This window comes from Manis javanica, chromosome 4 (genome assembly GCF_040802235.1).
Source record: "Manis javanica isolate MJ-LG chromosome 4, MJ_LKY, whole genome shotgun sequence".
In the NCBI taxonomy this organism is placed as follows: domain Eukaryota; kingdom Metazoa; phylum Chordata; class Mammalia; order Pholidota; family Manidae; genus Manis; species Manis javanica.
In genome coordinates this window covers 164,260,337-164,282,586 of record NC_133159.1, presented here as the reverse complement: position 1 = coordinate 164,282,586, position 22,250 = coordinate 164,260,337, and the positions used below count along the sequence as shown (strand labels likewise).

The 22,250-nt window shown below is 36.4% G+C and overlaps 1 protein-coding gene across 1 annotated transcript in view; it reads left to right on the top strand.

The window, feature by feature from the left end:
• The window catches only part of LOC140849251 (serine/threonine-protein kinase TAO1-like), a 212,864-nt gene that overhangs the window by 152,393 nt on the left and 38,221 nt on the right, over nt 1-22,250 (top strand). Inside the window, 5 exon segments of the mRNA XM_073236240.1 lie at nt 1,898-2,095; nt 9,874-10,002; nt 12,548-12,751; nt 14,698-14,937; nt 19,237-19,419. Coding sequence (XP_073092341.1) covers nt 1,898-2,095; nt 9,874-10,002; nt 12,548-12,751; nt 14,698-14,937; nt 19,237-19,419 — 954 coding nt within the window.

The following is a 22,250-nucleotide window of genomic DNA, read 5'->3' as shown; positions in this document are numbered from 1 at the left end:
CCAAAGAATGTATACAAATGGCCAACAGCACATGAAAATATACTCAATATAATTAGTCATTAGAGAAACGCAAATTAAAACTATAATGAGTACCACCTTACAGCCACTAGGATGGCCAGCTATTTTGTTGTTGTTGTTAAGGTATCATTGATATACAATCATATGAAGGTTTCACATGAGCAACACTGGTTACTACATTCACCCATATTATTGAGTTCCCACCTAACACCCCATTGAAGTCACTCTCCATCAACGTAATAAGATGCTATAGAATCACTGCTTGTCTTCTCTGTGCTATTACTGCCTTCCCCATCTCCCCCCTCTACACTATGTGTACTAATCATAAAGGCCCTTAATCCTTTTCTCCCTGCCTTCCCACCCACCCTTCCCACCCCTTTCCCTTTGGTAACTGCTAGTCCCTTCTTGGACTGTGTGAGTCTGCTGCTGTTTTGTTAGGTGGTTAGCTATTAAGAGAGAAAAACAAAAACAAAGATGGAAAATAACAACTAGAGAGCACGTGGAGAAATTGGAACTCCTGCTATATATTGCTGGTAAGAATGTAAAATGTCAGCTGCTGTGGTAAACAGTTGATGATTTCTCAAAAAGTTTAACATAGCATTTCCCCATGATTCAGCAATTCTACTCCTAGATATATACCCAAAACAATTGAAAGCAGGTACTTAAACAAATGCATATACACAAATGTTCACAAGAGCAGTATTCACAATATCCAAAAGGTGGAAACAACACACAGGTCCAGCAACAAATAAATGTATAAACAAATGAGGGTATGGACATACAGTGGAATATTATTCACTATAAAAAGAAACGAAGTACTGTTGCATCCTGTACAATATGGATGAACCTTGGAAACATGCTAGGTGAAAGAAGCCAGATACAGCAGGTCACATATTATATGAAACATCCAAAATAGATAAATCCATAGACAGAAAATAGATTGGTGGTTACCAGAAGGGGAGATGGGGGAGCAACTGCTTAAAACATACAGGGTTTTCTTCTGAAGTATTATATATGTTTTGTAACTAGATACGGGCAGTCTTGCAGAACATCATGAATATACTAAATACTATTGAATTGTTTACTTTAAATGATTAATCCTACATTATATAAATTTTGTCTCTGAGAATCCAGTTTGTACATTTTTTTCTTTACAATGGGGCAGTGGTTGCAGAACATCATGAATATACTAAATGCTACTGAATTGTTCACTTTAAATGGTTAATCTTACATTATCTGAATTTTGCCTCTGTTTGAGAATCCAGTTTGTACATTTTTTTCATTATAATCAGTGTTTTTTGTGTCCTACCCAAGAAACATTTGCTGACCCCAAGGTCATGATAATATTCTGTGTTTTCTCCTGCTCTCTGATTCTGGATTTTAGGTTTATGTCAAGTGACTCTTGTCAAGTTAATTTCTGTGTATAGCATGATTAAGCATTTATTTATTTAGAATACAGAGAACCAGGTGTTACAGCAGGATTTGTTAAAAACACTTTCCTTTCCTCTTTGAATTAACTTGACTTTTTGGTAGTAAATCAATTGACTGAATATATGTGGGTCTGTTTCCAGATTTCAGTGTGTTCCTTTGCTCTCTTCAGCCTGTCCTCATACCAATACTGCACTGTTTTGATTACTGAATTTAAATCTACCAACTTTTCATATCCCCTCAAAATTTTGGCTATTCTAGGTGCTTTACATTCCCATTTAAATTTTAGAACCAGCTAGCTTGTCTGCTTTTTCAGATGAAATTTTATTAGAAGCTGTTGACTGGGATCTCCTACATGAATTACCTACTTAGTTGATAGTAGACTGGTCTAAGATGGTTTTGAAAGAAAAAGGTTTTGCTTTATTTCATTCTTTCCTCTCCATTGTTGTAGGTTACAAGGGAAATGGAAGAACATGAGCTCAGAAAACTTGAGCATCAGAAACAGCTGATGTCTCTGAAAGATAAGCTGAAGGCTGAGATGGATAAGCATCATCTCAGGTTAGAGAAAGATCTTGAAATGCAGCGTAACAACTTTGCTGCAAAAATGAAGAAACTGATCAAGAAACATCAGGCTGCTGTGGAAAAAGAGGTAGTTGACCGGTATTACTAATGTATTTATTCTAACTTGTGGCTATTTCAAAATTAACCAAGATGGCATTTTGATGTTAGGGTATCTGTTCCCCAGAACCAAGCAAATCAAATGGGGAAAGGGAAAAATATGTACATAATAGGTTAAATATCAAGTGCTGGGTCGGGAACCAGTAGGTACGGAATTATGTCCTGATAACTTGATAGTTTTATCATGTAACAGCGATTAAAGTCAGGTAGATCAGATTAAAGATGACGACGTGAGAGGTGAGACAGAGGCCTCCTCCCAAAACCACATATAATATGAAAATATTGTTAATACAACTAACCCTAAAAGATCAACAGGAAAGAAGGCAGCACCAGACTTCTTACACCTGGAGAAAAGAACAGACCTCAAAAAACGTAACATACCAAAGCCATGATCTGGGGGGCCCATGCTCTTCTCCCACCCCAGCTCACTGGCAGAAGGAAGAGAAATGGAGTGGAGACAGGGTGGAGGCCTAGGACTGCTGAACACCCAGCCCTGGAGATCTGCTGTGGGAGCAAGAACTTATATTACATGGTCCTCTGGAGATCAGTGGGGTTGGAAAGCTAAGACAGGAAGAATACTTGGACAGACTGAGATTCCAGCTGTTGTGGAAAACAGGGATTCACATCCAGCTGCTCTGGGAGAAAAGAAAGGCAGGCAGTATGAGAGACTTCCTAACAGTGAGAGGGCTACTAAATGGGCAAATATTGCACAGGGCTTGCTGTTCAGGAAAAAGGACAGGTAGACAAAACTGTTCAGGTGCACTCTGCCCAGCAGGTTGGGAACTTTTCAGGAACTTCAGGCACTCCATCCCCCTGGGTGGCTATACAGCTCCGAGGCCTTCCTCCATGATATGCAGCCTGCTGCACCTTCTGGCAGGCTGGCACTGGCTTACAAACCATCTGCCCCTGCCCTGGCATCAGTCCAGCCAGAGGGAGGTCCTGCCTACAGCAGTTACAAATGCAAAGCATAGAGGGTTACACCTGTGTGTTTGGTTGACTAGTCTGGCTGTGTAGAGACGTACAGTATCTGGGAAGCAGGAAACAGCTCTTCCCAACCCCCAGTCACCAGCGCCGCTCCTCTGAGACCCCTGACATGGCTCCATGGGCTAAGTAATTGCAGGGAGTACACCTTCAGGGTCCTAGATGGTGCCACATACAAAGATGAAATGTCAAAGGAACCTGGTTGAAACCAAAATCCCCAAAACACCAGAAAAGAGGTCAAGTGACAATGAACTCATCAATCTTCCTAAAAGAGATTTAAAAAATCATAAACACATCCATGCAGGTACAGAAAAATACTCAAGAATGCAGGAACAAATCCAGAATAGAGATACATTCATTATGGAATACAATGTGGGGATTTAAAAGCAGATTAGATATGGTCGAGGAGATGGTAAATGAAAAAAATTGAAGAAGAGGAATGCAAAGAAGCTGAGGCACAGAAAAAAAGATCTCTAGGAATGAAAGAATATTGAGAGAACTGTGTGACCAATCCAACCAGAACAATATTCGTGTTATAGGGGTATCAGAAGAAGAAGAGAGAGGAAAAGGGAAAGTGTCTTTGAGGAGGTAATTGCTGAAAACTTCCCCAATCTGGGGAAGGAGATAGTCTCTCAGGCCATGGAGGGGCACAGATCTCTCAACACAAGGGAGACAAGATAGACAACACCAAAACATATAATAATTAAAATGGCAAAGATCAAGGGTAAGGACAGAGTATTAAAAGAAGCCAGAGAGAGAGAAAGGATCACATACAGAGGAAAACCCATCAGGCTGTCATCAGACTTCTCAGCAGAAACCTTACAGGTCAGAAGGGAGTGGCATGATATATGTAATGCAATGAAGCAGAAGCAAGAATACTCTATCTGGCAAGATTATCATTTAACATTGAAGGAGGGTATCAAACAATTTCCAGATAAGCAAAAGCTGAGAGTATTTACCCCCCACAAACTGTCTCTGCAGTGTATCTTGGATGGACTGCTATAGATGGAAGTGTTCCTAAGGCTAAATAGCTGTCACCAGAGGTAATAAAACCACATTAAAGAAAGCAGAACAATTAATTACTAAGCAAATGCAAAATTAAATCAACTATCCCAAAGTAGGTTAAGGGATAGACAAAGAGTACAGAATATGATACTTAATATATAAACAATGGAGGAGGAAGAAAAAGGAGGAGAAAAAAAAAGAACCTTTAGATTGTATTTGTAATAGCACACTAAGTGAGCCTAGACTCTTAGATAGTAAGGAAGTTTTCCTTGAACCGTTGGTAACCACGAGTCTAAAGCCTGAAATGGCAATAAGTACATACCTATTTGATAATCACCCAAAATGTAAATGGAGTGAATGCACCAATCAGAAGACACAGAGTCAATATGAGGGATAAAAAAGCAAGTCCCATCTATATGCCACCTAAAAGAGACTCACCTCAACCCCAAAGACATACACAGACTAAAAGTGAAGGGATGGAAAAAGATATTTCATGAAAACAATAGGGAGAAAAAAGCAGGAGTTAAAGTACTTGTATCAGACAAAGTAGACTTCAAAACAAAGAAAGCCACAAGAGACAAAGAAGGACATTACATAATGATAAAGGGATCAGTCCAACAAGAGGATATAACCATTATAAGTATCTATGCACCCAACACAGGAATACCTACATATCTGAAACAGATACTAACAGTATTAAAAGAGGAAATAGAATGCAATGCATTCATTTTAGGAGAATTCAACACACCACTCACTCCAAAGTACAGATCAACCAGACCAAAAATAAGTAAGGAAACAGAGGCACTGAACAACACATTAGAACAGATGGACCTAACATATCTACAGAATGCTCCACCCAAAAGCCACAGGATACACATTCTTCTCAGGTGCACATGGAACATTTTCAAGAATCGATTATATACTAGACTACAAAAAAGAATGTCAGTAAATACAAAAATATTGAAATTGAACCAACCAGCTTCTCAGACCACAAAGGTATGAAACTAGAAATAAATTACTCAAAGAAAATGAAAAGACCCACAAACCCATGGAGGCTTAACAACATGCTCCTAAATAATCAATGAATCAATGACCAAATATAAACAGATCAAGCAATGCAAAATCTGTGGGATGCAGCTAGGGCTGCGCTAAGAGGGAAGTATATTGCAATAGAGGCCTGCCTCAGGAAAGAAGAAAAACCCGATATGAACAGTCTAAACTCACAATTAACAAAACTAGAAGAAGCAGAACAAATGAGGCCCAAAGTCAGTAGAAGAGGGACATAATAAAGATTAGAGCAGGCTTAAATGAAATTGAGAAGAATAAAACAATAGAATCAATGAAAGCAGGAGCTGGTTCCTTGAGAAAATAAGCAGAATAGAAAAACCCCTAGCCAGACTTATCAAGAAAAAAAGAGTGTCTAGAAATGAGAAAGGAAAAATCACTATGGGCACTACAGAAATACAAAGAATTATTAGAGAATATGGTGAAAAATTGTATGCGTAGAAACTTGATAACCCAGAAGGAATGAACAACTTTCAAGAAAAGTACAACCTTCCTTGGCAGACCGAGAAAGGAACAGAAAACCTGAACAGATCAATTACCTGCAGCAAAACTGAATTGGTAATAAAAATCTACCTAAAAATAAAACTCTTGGAGCAGATGCCTTCACTGCTGAATTTTATCAGACATTTAGTGAAAATCTAATGCCCATCCTCCTTAAAGCTTTCCAAAAAGTAGACAAGGAGGGAATACTTCCACCCTCATTCTATGAGGCCAGCATCACTCTAATTCCAAAATTAGGCAAATACACCACAAAAAAAGAAAATTATAGACCAATATCCCTGGTGAACATAGACACAAAAACACTCAACAAAATCATAGTGAAAAATATATCAAACAGATAGTCTATCATGATCAAGTACGATTTATTCCAGAGATGCAAGGATGGTACAACAGTTGAAAATCCATCAGCATCATCCACCACATTAACTAAAATAAGGAGAAAAAGCACATGATCATCTCCATAGAAGCTGAAAAAGCAATCGACAAAGTTCAACATCCATTCATGGTAAAAAATCTCCAGAAAATGAGTATAGAGGGCAAGTACCTCAACATAGTAAAGGCCTCATATGACAAACCCAAAGCCAACATCATACTGAACAGTGAGAAGCTGAAAGCTATTCCTCTAAGTCGGGAACAAGAGAAGGATTCCCACTCTTTCCACTTTTATTCAACATAGTACTGGTGGTCCTCGCCACAGCAATCAGACAACACAAAGAAATAAGAGGCATCCAGATTGGTAAAGAAGCAGTTAAACTGTCACTGTTTGCGGATGACATGATATTATACATAAGAAACCTTAAAGAATCCACCCCTAAACTACTAGTACTTAGAACTGAATTCAGCAAAGTGGCAGGATACAAAATTAATACACAGAAATCTCTTGCATTCCTATACACTAATGATGAACTAGCAGAAAGAGAAATCAGGAAAACAATTCCATTCACAATTGCATCAAAAAGAATAAAATACCTAGGGATAAACCTAATGAAGGAAGTGAAAGACCTATACCCTGAAAACTACAAGACATTCAATAAAAAGAAGATAGCGATAAATGGAAATAACATCCCTTTGCTCATGGATAGGAAGAATTAATATTGTCAAAATGGCCACCCTGCTTGAAGCAATCTACCGATTCAGTGCAATCCCTATCAAAATGCCAATAGCATTTTTCAGTGAACTAGATCAAATAGTTCTAAAATTCATATGGAACCACGGAAGACCCCAAATAGCCAAAGCAATCATGAGAAGGAAGAATAAAGCTGGGGGCGGATTATGCTCCCCAACTTCAACCTCTACTGCAAAGTCAATTTGGTACTGGCACAAGAATAGACCCAAAGACCAATGGAACAGGCTAGGGATCCCAGATATAAACCCAAGCAAATGTGGTTAATTAATATACCATAATGGAGCCATGGACATACAATGGGGAAATGACAGTGTCTTCAACAACTGGTGTTGGCAAAACTGGACAGCTACATGCAAGAGAATGAAACTGGATTATTGTCTAAACCCATACACATAAGTAAATTCTAAATGGATCAAAGACCTGAATGTAAGTCATGAAACCATAAAACTCTTAGAAGACAACATATGCAAAATCTCTTGAATATAAACATGAGCAACTTTTTCCTGGACGCATCTCCTTGGGCAAGGGAAACAAAAGCAAAAATGAACAAATGGGACTACATCAAGCTTCTGTACAGCAAAGGACACCATCAGCAGAACAAAAAGGCATCCTACAGTATGGGAGAATATATTTGTAAACAACATATCCGACAAGTGATTAACATCCAAAATATGTAAAGCGTTCACATACCTCAACACCCAAAAAGCAAATAACCCAATTAAAAAATGGTCACAGGATATGAACAGATGCTTCTCCAAAGAAGAAATTCACATGGCCAAGAGGCACTTGAAAAGATGCTCCATATCACTAATTACCAGGGAAATGCAAATTAAAAGCACAATGAGATATCACCTCATACCATTTAGCATGGCCAACATCGAAAAGACTAGGAACAACAATGGTGGCTAGAATGCAGAGGAAGGGGATCCCTCCTACACTGCTGGTGGGAATGTAAACTAGTTCAACCATTGTGGATAGCAATATGGAGGTTCCTCAAAAAACTAAAAATAGAGATTCCATTTGGCCCGTGAATTCCACTCCTAGGAATTTACCCAGAGAAAAAAGTTGTCAGATTGAAGAAGACACATGCACCCTTATGTTTATCACAGCACTATTTACAATAGGCAAGATATGGAAGCAACCTAAGTGTCCATCAGTAGTTGGATGGATAAAGAAGAAGTGGTACATATGCACAATGGAATACTTTTTAGCCATAAGAAAGGAACAAATCCTACCATTTGCAGCAACATGGATGTAGCTAGACGGTATTATGCTCAGTGAAATAAGTTAGGGAGAGAAAGACAAGTACCAAATGATTTCCCTTATTTGTGGAGTATAACAACGAAGCAAAACTGAAGGAACAAAGCAGCAGACTCACAGACTCCAAGAAGGAACTAGCAGTTACCAAAGGGAAGGGGTGCCGGAGGGCAGTTGGGGAGGGAGATGGAAGGGCATTGAGGGCTATTACGATCAGTACACATGGTGTTGGGGGGATCATGGGGAAGACAGTGTAGCACAGAAAAGACATGTAGTGACTGTGGCATCTTACAACACCGATGGGCAGTGACTGCAATGGTGTATGGGGGGAACTCGATGATATATGTGGATGAATGTAGTAACCACATTATTTTTCATGTGAAACCATCATAAGTGTATATCAAAGATACCTTAATGAAAAAAAAAGTCGTTAAGTATTCTGTTCTAGGCCTTGGGTACTTTGGCTATCTGAGGAGTTTGATAAATCAGTTAGTAGGTGATTCAGGTTCTAAAAAAAATTTATCATTCTCTATGTACTTTTTGGAAACCTTAAATTTATAGTAGCATTTTTATATCAGAAGAATTGAAGAGTACTGTAATATACAGAGAATGTTAAATTAAGAGAAATTAAGAGGGTTTCAGATTCACATTTAGCCCATTTGTTTACTACAAATAAGTATCATTCTACTGTATGATAAAGGTGCATTTTTTTAGGAGTCTTTTGTGAAAACTGGTTTCTAATTTCCTTGGTGTCCCTTTAGTTTCAATTTATTTTGATAATCACAGTTGTCAAGTAAAATGTAAACTTCTCAATAAATTTACACCATATCTTCAAATATGTCTGCAAAAAAAGAAGAATCACCGTCTCACAGTAATAGAGAATTTAGCAAAATAATTTCTGGTGTAAATGAATATTTGATTTTGAAATAATTTGGCAAAAGAATATAGAAATATTTAGAATCCTGTTTGATGTTGTACTTTCTTGAATACTTTGTAAACAGGTAGATACTAACATTTTTAGGAAAGGAATTCATGAAACAGGATGTACAATATGATCTTAGATTTGTTTTATATATTTATATCAATATCTATACATGCCTAGAAAAAATTAGGAAGGGTATGCACCAAAATGTTTATATTGGTTATCTCTGTGTGGTAAAATCATGCAAGATTTTTCTTCTTTGTGTTTTTCTGTATTTCCTAAATGTTCTACAATGAATATGTATAGTTCACCCTTGAATAACAGGTTTGAACTGCACAGGCCCATTTATACACATATTTTTTTCAATAAAGGTCTTGGAAAATGTTTTGGGAGACAGTTTAAAAGATCATTTTCTTTTTTCTAGCTTTCTTTATTGTAAGAATACAGTATATAATTTATACAACATACAGAATATGTGTGAATATCTGTTCATGTTGTTGGTAAGGCTGCCAGTCAGCAGTATGCTTTTAGTAGTTAATACACAAGTCAAGCTAGATAAAAGGTCATAACTTAATTACATTTGTTTTGTTTTATTAGTGAGGGGGGTCGGGCAGCATACTCTAGTTAAATGGGGGGGAACGGTGAAAACACTGACCCTGTAAAAGATCAGCATTTTAAAGATGAGTTCCATTTTAGTGGTTCTCTGAAATTCAAATCATAAGGATGCTGAGTAATATTTGTTAATAATTTATTGGATATTCTTGTTTTGGTAATGATTATACTGATTTTATATTCTTAGGTGGGAGGAAATATCTTTGCTAATGTGTATTAAACTGCTGCTTTGAAGCTTATCTGCTTAGCTAATTTGATCCATTTAAAAATTTTCCTATAGGCTGAACTGATGTCCAGTGAGGAGAACAAATTTCAACAACGTATTCAGGCTGAGCAGAAGAAAGAACTGAATAGCCTTTTGAAGTCCCAGAAGAGAGAATACAAACTTCGAAAGGAACAACTTAAGGAGGTATTTACTTTATAAAAATTTTCAAGCCACTTGCCTGCTTACTGATTATATCCAATATTGATCTACTCGTAGAACCATTAAGATAAAATTTTCTTTTGTTTGTGGCCACTAACAATATACCAGTTTAAGTGAGGACATTGATTATAACCTATTACTTTTCAATGGCTGAGATCCTCAGTTGAGTGGGATCTACAAAGAGTGATCTCTTTAAAATGTGAATTATTTTATAAAGCTTTTATTTATAGTAGCTTTCCTAAGCACTTAAGAAACTGAGTCACTAGAAATAAAAATATTTTAGCTATGAAAAAGAGCCATACATCTCTTCCTTTAAAAGTAAGTCATACCTTCTTACTTTGGGCTCAGATTACAATAATTTGTTCTTATTCTGATTTTAACACAGAATAAGGATAAGAGACATTTCTTCTCATCCCATTTTCTTTACTAGGAAAGCATGCTAATTATGTCTTTATGGCTACAGGATTTCATGTGTGTTTGCCCTTTATGTGCTGCTTTCTTGAACTTATTTTTATCGCAGATCTAGTCTAACTGTGAGGAAAGCCATGTTGTCCTAAGGCAATTTCTGAAAGGGGATTATTATTCAGGATAGTGGTCAGGACAGGAAAATGATTTGTGTCAACTATAGTATCTTTATTATATTGCAGAGAATATAAATCATCCATCTTTCATAGGTATAAGATGATTTTTCAGAGACTATTGACCTTACGGTTCTTCACCTGTTATTCAAGAAACAAACCAATTCTTTATTACTTTTGTGGATAAGATACTCAAACACATAAATATAAAAAGCACATAAACTTGCAGTTCTCAACTGAAGGATGTCAATGAGAAGACAGAGATAATACAGGCGTATACACAAAGAATCATTTGGCTATGTTTTTCAAAATCTTTTGCCAAGGAAATTCCCCACCCACCGAGACTTCCCCAGTTTACACCCTCTTTTACAGACTGATGGACTGAAATTTTTAGTCCATGTAATTAATTATTTGCATGCAGATAAATTAATCTTGATAAAATAACCATAATCTCTTTGGTACAGTGCTTTCTTGTGTATAGGAATTTGACCTATAATTAGATATATAAGTCTTATTAAGGATATTGGTGGCACAAAGCCTTGCTATATATACCCTGCCGAGTGAGGTTCATTGATAAAATTTTTCCAACTTTAAAGAGTGTAACCTGCTATGTATTCCCATTACTGTAATCTAAAAGCTAAACTCAATACCAGAACATGGGATTTGAAAAGATGGTAAACAGGATTCCCAACTGTAAATAAATATCCAACAAAATGCAGTTCTATAGTTGTTTCCTAGTGAAATCAGGTTTTAGTTTTATAAATGAATGTGTTGGTTTAGATAATCCTTTAAGCATATAATTCATAGTCTAACTAATAAGCTCGTTTTCTTTTAGAAGGTAGTTTTGTGTCTGCGTGTGTGTGTGTGTGTGTGTGTGTGTGTGTGTGTGTGTGTGTGTGTGTGTTCATTTAGAATGATTATTATCAGTATAGAGGAAGGGACCTACTATAGTCTTAGTGGGTGGGAAATTTCCTTGGCCAAAGATTTTGAAAAACATAGGCAAGTGATTCTTTCTGTATATGCCTGTATTATCCCTGTCTTCTCATTGACATCCTTAAGTTGAGAACTACAAGCTTATGTGCTTTTTATTTTTATGTGTTTGAATATCTTATCAATGAAAGTAATGAATCATCGGTTTCTTTCTTGAACAACAGATGAAGAACCATAAGGTTAACAGTCTCTAAAAAATCATCTTAGACCTAGGAAAGATGGCTGATTTATATTCTCTGCAAGGTTGATGCATTGTAGGTTGAAATATACTAGTATTGATTAGCATCCTTGGGTTTGCATCATTGAATGTATTGTCAGTATTCTCATCCTATCCAGTATAAATAAATTTTTTAGGTAGTTTGTGAGATGATGTTTAAAATGCTGTAGAAAAACATTGGTCTTGCCTTGTTCAGTGGTTACAGTGCTGAAGACTAAATCTATTCTAAACGGTCTCTATTTTCCTGTGGTTTTGTTGATTTTCCATTTAATTTCTGGTCTTTTATACTGAGCCCATCCTTAACTTTGCCAAAAACTTAGTATTTCAATTGTTGAAAGCCAAGAAGTGAGACATAACTATATTTTAACCTTAATTTTAATTCATGTGTGATTTTTACTTGAAAGCACTGTCTTCTTCCCCCTTTTGGGAGGATTTCAAACAAAGATGTTTTACTCCATTCACCAATCATTGCGTGCTTTCAAAGCTACGAGCCATCCTAAATATAGCTGTGCAAAGCTAAAAATATGCATGTTTTCTAGTGTATTTTTTCTCTTTTCTGTCCTACTTCATGGATAACTCCAGAAACAGAAAAATACTACCTACCTCCTTTAAGGTCATTGCCCTGCCTGCCCATGAGAGAGGGCACAAATTAAGTATTTTTACTGAAGATTACCAGCTACCAAATAGTATATTCATGTAGTTAATTTTTATGTATTTTGAACTCAGTTGTTTTTTATCTTGCCAGGAGCTGAATGAAAACAAGAGCACCCCAAGAAAAGAAAAACAGGAATGGCTTTCAAGCCAGAAACAGAACATACAGCATTTCCAAGAAGAGGAGAAGACCAATCTTCTTCAACATCAGAAACGGTACCTAGAGCTGCAATGCCGTCGCTTAAAAAGAAAGTTGCTACTTGGGAGCCATAACTTGGAGCAGGACCTTCTCAAGGAGGTATGTTTAAATGGTGTGAAATCAGAATCTTCCTGAAAATATGTCAGTCACATCCCACCCTCAGGGCCTTAGAGCACCTCTGCTTGCCTTTGCCTAAGTCCTTCTTCCCTGGAAACCCAACCCACACGATTCACCTTCTCCCTCACTTCATATCTCCTCAATTCTGATCTCCAAATCCTCCTCCCTTCTTTAAATATTCTTGCACTCCTCTCTCTCTCTCTCACACACACACACCACACACACACATACACACATACGTGCACACACTTTTTATGGGGATCTCTCTCTCCCCAAGTAGAATGGAAATTAGATCAAGTCCCAGGTTCTGTTCAGGGCTTTTATATCCAGTGGCTAGGTATATCCAGGCCTTGTAGCTAGTGGCTGGCCCATAATAGGTATTCAATAAATATGTATTAAGTAAATATTTAATGAATATTAAATCCACGAATGAAAGAACTGTTAATTTTTAATATGAGAAAATTAATTGGATAACTTATGCCTTTTCATCCAAAATGGGTGCCATGAGGTATATACTACCATTTAACATAATTTTATAAACATTAAATTATTCATTGGGAATATGTAGAAACTTATGCCAATGAAAACAACGGTACTCATTATCAGGTATACCTATGAGCATAGATCAATTTATTTTCAAGAGTGGCCTAAAATAAACTTCAAGTATAACATAATTATTCAAATTCACTAATAAAGAAATTCAAGTTAAGACAATTGCATCAATTAGATAAGATCGGTCTAAAAAATTGATGAGTCCTAGTAGTGGCATGGAAAGTGGTCAATGTTGGTAAGAATATAAATTGATACTGCCATTTTGGAGCATAATTCAGCAGCTTTAACAATTTAATTTGCATGTATCTTCTACCCATCGAATCCGCTTCTAGAATTCTATCCTAAAGAAATAGTAACATAATTATATGGTGTATCATGTGTAGATGTTTATTGAAAATTTGTCATAAAGCAAAAAGTAGAAAAACTATGGCATCAGAAAGCAGAAGCTTCCAATAAAAATTTCTTTAAAAATCTGTATTTGTCCATTATATTTTTAGGTAAAGCAAGCATATTATATGCCTATAATATATATTGTTATTCAATTTTAAAACTGTATGTTTTTGTGTAATGGTTGTGTCACGATAAGCGTGGGGAAGGTTGGGAAACATATGCACCAAATGTTGGCCCCTGGAGAAGGGGCAGCGGAGGCAAAGGGGGCACGTCTGACTTCCTTCTACATAGTAAAAGAGAGAGAGTGTGTGAGTGTATGTGTGTGTGTTGTACATTTGATCTTTTAAACTGAAAAAAATTGTAGTAACATTTATTGATCATGAGGCAGGTATTCTGACAGCTTTCCACGTATGAACTCATTTCACCCTCACGTTAATTTTATGAAACAGCTGTGTTATGGTCTCCATTTGAGAAGTAATGAAATGGAAGCACAGAGAGTTTAAGTAATTAACCCAAGGACTCACTGCTTGTCAGTAGCAGAGCCAGGATTTCGAAAGCAGGCAGCCTAGCCCTAGAGTCTTGTGTTCCTAACCCCTGCACTATACTGGGTACACTGCATGTAGTAGAATTGAATGTATACTCTGAAGAAAGTCAAAGGATGACTTAGAAATCCTGTTCAGATACAAAATTAGGAAACATAAATGACGGAAAGAGAGTAGAAAGGACATTAAGTCTCTTGGGACAGATGTGATATGTCTTAAGCTTATTGCTAAAAGTAGTATAAATAGTAAATGAACAGATAAGGCAATTGTGCTACTAATTGCCCATTTTCTACAGTTCCAGTAATAAAACTCTAATATTTACTGTGCAGCCATTACTGAATCAGAGAATTACATCTATATCCTGGTTATTCTGTTTCTTAGGATTTTTTTTCTCCTGGCATTGTACATCATCAAATTATGCCTTTGTCTTTTTTTATGGATTAGGAATTAAATAAAAGGCAGGCTCAAAAGGACTTAGAGCATGCAATGTTACTGCGACAGCATAAATCCACGCAAGAACTGGAGTTCCGCCACCTCAACACAGTGCAGAAGATGCGCTGTGAGTTGATGAGACTGCAGCATCAAGCCGAGCTCACTGACCAGCTGGAGCGTAATAAGCGGAGAGAGCGAGAACTAAGGCGGAAGCACGTCATGCAGGCTCGACAGCAGCCTAAGAGTCTGAAGGTACCTTTAGCCTAAGCTTCTTGGCAAAGGAGAACACATAAAAGGCACATGTAAACAGTAAAAGTCTAAGCCAGATGTCTGTCATAAAGAAATTGAATAAGCTTTTTTCTTTTCATTTTAAGCATGTTTGGTTAGTATTGGTGTAGAGGGTCTATAGCTGCAGACTTCAGCTTGTGTATTTCTCAGCAGAGTACCAAAAAAAATGGCCAGAACTTTTTAACTGTAGAAAGTGTCATAAATAAGATTCGAAATTCTCATTTTAAGTGTACCCAAATGTCCAGTGTTGATACTGCAATCTACATATCAACATCCTAACCTGCTGGCTTCTCTCTGTTGTTCCAAGTTTTATAGTTTTGGAATCTTATTTCCTCTGAATGTGATTTGTATCCAAAAGAGGCGGTAAGTTCTTAATTAGTACAGAAACCAGTGAATGAAAAACGCCTTTTTACCCCCTCTCCCTTCATTGTCAATACTCATCTTTAGAGGAATAGTGGAATTATCACACTGTTACTCCCATTCTTTCTGTGTTTGGTAACATAGGTAAGACCAGGGCATGTGTAGTTGGAGTGTATTTTTTTAATTAGTACATCAGAGTGAAGGAAGGTACTACATGCTCTCTTGTAGACAAATAAGGAAAGACAAGTGTTGGTGATATATCATATCAAAGGACTTTAAATTTTGTATTTGCTTTGATAGAGAAATTTATTTATATGATACAAAATTCAAAAGATGCCAAAGTGTATGTATTATAAACTTAAAGGTTTCCCTCTCCTTGTTCTTTAGGCCACCTGGTCCAGCCCCCTCTACCAAAATCAACCAGAGTTAACAATTCCAAGGAATTTTCTAATTTTATAACTTGTAATAAATACGTGAAGTATAATCACATGAATCTTAATAAACAAAAAACCAAAATGACCCCCTATATATGTTGTCACCCACAGTAGTACCTCAGTTAATCTGTACATGTCTGCACATTGTAAACTTGTGTTTACATCCAATGAAGCCCGGTTCCACGGTATCTCCTTTACCCTCTTTTTCGATCTCTGACAATTTAACTATAAAACTATCAGGTAACACTTACCTGAATAACTCTCCTGAAGTCAAGTGAAATTCACTCACAGAAGTAATCTGTGTCCAAACCAGAAGCTAAACCTTACCTAGTGGTGTCTCTGATTCCTATTCAACTCCATTCATACAAGTTGTCCTGAACAAAACACAGAAGCAAAGCTAATATTTATCCTTTCTTGTGAATCTAAGTAAAATTTTATACTTTGCTGTATCTTCAAAACAGCTAATGAACATCATTTACAGAGTGGCTCGTACGTTGACTACCCTCATAACCATCATTAGTTAATGCTTATCACAATCAGAATTCATAATGATTTTCCACATTTATTTTGTCTTTGTAGTGGTTACATAGTAGAGGTTCTCACCAAAAGATATTTAAAGCATGTCTATAAAATGAATTACAGTTTTAAAGTGAGCAGCACCCAGAAGTAAACCGAACTGAAAGCTTGTTTAGTTTTCTTTGGTCAGACCATGAATCTGATAGGACTTCATTTCTCTGGGGCTTGGAATAGGTTAGTTGTTTGCTGTTTAACCCTTCCTTTTGGTTCCCTGTTGTGGCCCCCTTCTCCGTTTGAAAGCTTGGAGACACTAGTCTGATTTTCAGATACTGTTAAAAAATCAAGGGGAAAAATAATGTCTCACAGTCATAGGCAGACTTCAGATAGAAAACGTCCTTCTCATGATACATAAGCTCAAGATTTTCCGTAAAAGAAATTGTTCTGTTACTTCAGTGGGAAAGAAAATCACCATGTTCCTCTTAGTTGTATATATGTATCTACTTGCCCAATTTGAACAAAATAGACTCTTTTTTTAAAATTAAGGTATCATTGATAAACAATCTTAAGAAGGTTTCACATGAGCAACGTTGTGGTTTCAACATTCACTCATACTATGAAGTCCCCCCCAACCCACTGCAGTCACTGTCCATCAGCGTAGTAAGACACTATAGAGTTAGTACTGTCTTCTCCGCGCTGTGCTGCGTGCCCCATGACCCCACTACATTGTGAGTGCTAATAATAGTGCCCCTTAATCCCCTTCTCCCTCCCTCCCCACCCATACTCCCCAATCCCTTCCTTTTTGGTAACCCTAGTCCCTTCTTGGAGAAAACAGACTATTTTAACATCATGTCATTTCATTTACATAAGTAATAGTTGCAACTTTTTAAGATAAATTTGTATTTACTATGTAGTAGTTCAACTTCAATAGTTGCAACTATTCCAACTTTCTCCAAGACTTTAAGGGGGATAGGAGGACTTCAGTTTGCACACTTAGGTGAGCTGACAGTATTTGTAGACATTGGGGCACCATTTCTGAGGAATGACTTGGGTAAACACCTATTGTTTATCTGCCATTTCTTCATCTGCCATTAGGTGACGTTTTGTCAGTATTAAGTGATTAAGAAACAACTGGAACATGTTAATCCTGCTTTCACTTGGGGGAAACATTGAGGAATATAGTTTATTCTTGGTATAAGTATTAATCTTCTTGAAAAAATTTTCCAGGGCATTCCTTTTTGTCATTAGCTAGTGATATGGAGTGTCTATAGTTTTCTTGGCAATATATTTGAATACTTAAAAGTTTTTTAAAGAATGGAGGTGGTTACACAAAGTCAGAAGAGAATTCTAAATTTCACTGTTCCATTTCTGGCTAACTTGGAGGAATTTTATTAACCAAGGGCAGTATTTAAGGGCAGTGCTAAGCGTAACTAAACCAAGAGTTTGTCTTTCTAGCTAGACATTTCTTGACCCTTCACAGAATAAAGGTACATGACTATGACTTAGTACCTCAATTGGTGTAAAATGCTGACAAAGATATATATTTGATTTTGTAGTATGGGAGCAAAGAGTGGGAACTAGTTCCTTGACAAGAGTGTTTGGTCATACATGCATTTGCACACTTAGTCAACCATTCAATATCTGGCAGTATATATATTGAGGTAAATAATTTCAACTATAGGTTCTGCCTTTGTGTAGCAAATGAGTGTTGTTACTTGTAGGCTTGATGGCTATACCTTATCAAATATATCTCATCTTACTACATTTTGTTGAAACTTGAGTTCATAGAATAATTAACCTGTGATTTAAAGCCAGAGTTATTCTGTTTCTGAACTCAAATTATTTTATCTCAAAAATGTTTATGTAGTTCATGTCTGTTATCATTTCCACAAGAAGGGTTGTCCCTTCTCTTGCCTCATAACTTTTCTTTGACCTTTGAAAGATTAGTTAGCTGACTTCCAGGTTTTTGCTTGTGGTGCTAAAGAGTAAAGCCTAAGGAGAAGCAGATCCAAAACTTAGCCATCTTAACTGAGCAGTATGACCACATTAATGAAATGCTCTCCACTCGAGCTGTAAGTTTATTTTACTTAGGCAAAACAAATTTAGTGCCCCTTTCCTTCCACCACCCGAATAAAATCCCAACAATTGAAATATTAAGTTGGAGATGAAAATGCTGCTGTACCTTGGGAAATAGTGAAGGTGGTCCATATTCTTCTTGTTCTCAGCATTGCTTGGAAATATGCAGGATGCATATGTAATTCTCTTTGATACACTTGGTCATGAGGTTCCACATAGGCTCTCTGCTGGTGCCTTGCAGAGGTTTAGTAGGTATACCAACAGTGCATCAAGATTGGAGAAGCAGCTTTGTTAAGCAGGGTTCAAAAAGTAGCACTTTACCAGGAATCCAGATGGTCACATTTGAGTGCAGGCACAAAATAGTTGCTATGTCAGTTTACAGACTTTTTCTTAATGGGCCAGATAGTAAATATTTTAGGAGGAAAAACTGAGGTTATTATGTGGGTATTTACATAGCCGTTTAAAATGTGACCAATTCAGAATGTAAAAAACCATTCCTAATTAGTGGACTATTGAAAAACAAAAACAAAAAATCAGGTAGCTGTTCAGCTTTGGCCCATAAGCTGTGGCATGCTTGTCCCTGTTCTGTAGTTATTTCCATTGGAGAGAAGACATTCCCAGTCTTATGTCAGTCAGATTCCGTTTTCCTTTAAAAAATAATGATTATTTAGGCATCATCCAAATAGCTTATGATAGCTTTATTCTTATAATGCCGTCATTGGTTGCTGTGTTTTCCTTTTCCAGAGATGTTTACCCCAAGATGTAAAAGAGAACAGTTGTGCCCTATAGAAGAGTAGTCTGCCTTAACTTACACGTCCTCCTTTCCATAGGTCATGAGAAGGTAGCTCACAGGAGGATGTATGTTTTCTTTCTCTTTCAGCCGCATTTGGATGAAGCGCAGGAGGCAGAGTGCCAGGCTTTGAAAACGCAGCTGCAGCAGGAACTGGAGCTGTTGACTGAACTTCAGAGCAAGATCAAAATGCAGGCTGAGGCACAACACGCTCAAGAGCTTCGGGAGCTGAAACGGAGGGTCTCCCTCCGCAAGGCACTCTTGAAACAACAGGTATGCGTAATAGAAAAAAGTAATTGTGCCAGGATTTGCTTTCATCAAAATCATTTCATAAATATATTTTTGTGATGACAGAGGTGGCATTAGATTGTTTTCACAATACCATATTTCCTTAATTCTAGTTTTGGTAGTGTTTTCTTTTTCTTTAAAATTACTGATTCAGTAATGAACCTTAAAATTAATGAGTGTGATGTATTAAAGGAATATATATACTTAAGTAGGAATTACTAGAGGAATGATGTGGAGTTATGTGAAGACAGTTGAATTGTAAAAGGATAGCTCTGGCTCCGTTTTCCTCCCTTCTTTTGTGTACCTAGTTGTACCTAAAGAAATTGGAGAGAAACTTGGATAGTGAAGGAAAAAACTTTAGTAATTGCTTGAGAGAGACAAGGAAAAGGGATCAGGAATATACTTCATTCATTCCTGGTCTGAAACTGTACAGATTGATGCATTACTAGAAAAGAGAAGGTAAGACCAGTTTTACACAGATGAAGTGTCAGGCTGAAAATATTTCTAGATGTAGCTTTATTTATTTTACTTATTCTTTGTCATATATATTAGAAGTAGAATCCCTAAATTCACTTGTGTCCTTTAAGGTACTGAGGCTATATGTGTGTGTGTGTGTTGAAGAAAGAACAAAGGGTATAAGCTTTTGAGAAAGAAAGAGAGGAAAGGCATTTGTTTTGAGAAGTAGTAGAATACCACTTGTATCCAGGATTGAATGCTCTGTTCCAGAATTCCTGAGCCATAAGTTCCCAGCAGCTGGCATGTCTTAGGTCCATTGTAAGTTAACACATGCCTAATGGTTTTGTCTGTTAAAAATTGTCATTGCTTCTGGACCATTAATTGGCGCATAGATTTTCCTCTACTTTCTACAGTTCTTGTGATAAAAATAGAATACCTCATTTCTATTAAAAATAAATGTTCTTAAAAACTCCACCAAAAGAAGGTGTTGCTATTTCTCTGGCACAGCTGTCTTCATTACTGGCTCCTTTAAGAGGTACTTGCCTCTAAAAATTATCTCAATTGTGTTTCTCATTCAAGGTGGGAAGACAGAAACACATACAAATTTTTAGAAAAATGTAGTTGTCCCATGTACAGAATTCATAAATCTGCCTGATTTCAACTTGCATATTTAAAATTGAATCTAAAGTTCCATCTCTTATGCTTCAAAATTATCACTAAAAGAGAAACCTATAGTATTTCAGTAACAGTGTCATGAGAGAATTATTGGTATTGTTTTATTTGTATTTTTAGCTCCACCTAGTGGCTCCGAGTTAAAGAGTGCTAATTAGTATCTTAGGTGTAGTCATTTCAATATATGAACTAAGGCCTTTATGTTCTACGAAACCAGGTAAAATGTTGGCATAGGGCTAATACCATTGCCAGAAGTGCAGTGGCACTCTCATACATTGTTAATGCATTTTGGAAAGCAATTTGGAAGTATATCAATGATCTTAGAAAATGTTAAGCAAAGAATTTAGAGAATTTAGAGAAAAGAAATCCTGAATACAGGAAAAACAATATGCATAAATATGTTAATTATAGCATAGTTATAATGGTTTTAAACACCTAACCATGTAAAATAATTAAGTGCTTATGACCAAGCCACTTAATAAAATCTTACTCAACCATTTAAATAATGGCTATAAAAATAGTATTAATGTGGAAAAATGCTTATGAGGTGTTGAATAAAATAAAGACAAATCACACTTAAAGTGAGTTGAACTAATACTTATAATGGCTCTTTTAATATGGTAGATTGGTTGTGGTGGTTTGTATTTGATAATAGACATGCATAAGATTTAGTATTAAAAATAATAAAAGAAACAGTGGAATAAATCTACAGTGCTTTGAGTTGCTGCTTGATTTTTAGGGCTCATGTTTATATTTCAAGTGAAGTGCATGACTATAAAGTACTTTGGGGTCAGTCAGTTGGCAACTACCAAGGCAGTGATATACCCATGGTATGATTTGAAAACATTGTAACATCTGTATTTTCTGTACTTTGTGCCTACTGGTTGTACAGATAAGAAACAGTCATCTGAAAATAGAGGTGGAAGCAGAGAGAATGTTAGTTGTTTCTAGATGTGTAATAATTCTGTTTGAAGATTGCTTTCAGCGTCCAAATGAAACAAGAATTGTCCTCCAGGTCCTCCAGGTGTTTCCATGCTAAATTGTGTGTTTTTAAAAGGGCACTTTAAAAAAGATACATAAGAGGGGACTTGATAATATGGGTAAATGTTGTAACCAAAATGTTGCTCATGTGAAACCTTCATAAGATTGTATATCAATGATAACTTAGTATAAAAAAAAGATACATAAAAATTAAGCACATTTGTTGAGCTAGATTTCTGTGTAGAGAACAATGACTATTGGCTTAAGTCCTCAAATATCTTAAAACCTAATTTAATACTTCTTTACAAATACTCTTTATTTCCTATTTTTTAAAAACTTTGTATCATGGAAATTTTCAAACAAAAAGTATTAGTGAAATTATTAAGAACTAGTACAATGAAGTCCCCAAATACTCATTACGCAACTTCAACAGCTATCAGTATCTTGCTTATATTTCGTCTGTTTCCCAACTCCACATGCAGCCTTTTAGGGGAGCAGGATAGGGGGCAGAGTATCTGAAATATTTTAAAGCAAATGCCAGCATAGAATCATTTCACTGCAAACACAGATAAGGAAATAAGGACTCTTTTACTTCAACATAGTCATAATTCCATTGTGTTAACTAACAAAATTATAATAAATGTTTAAGATTACCTAATACTCAGTCCATACTTAAACTTCCCTTTCTATCTAAAAAAAGGTCTTCT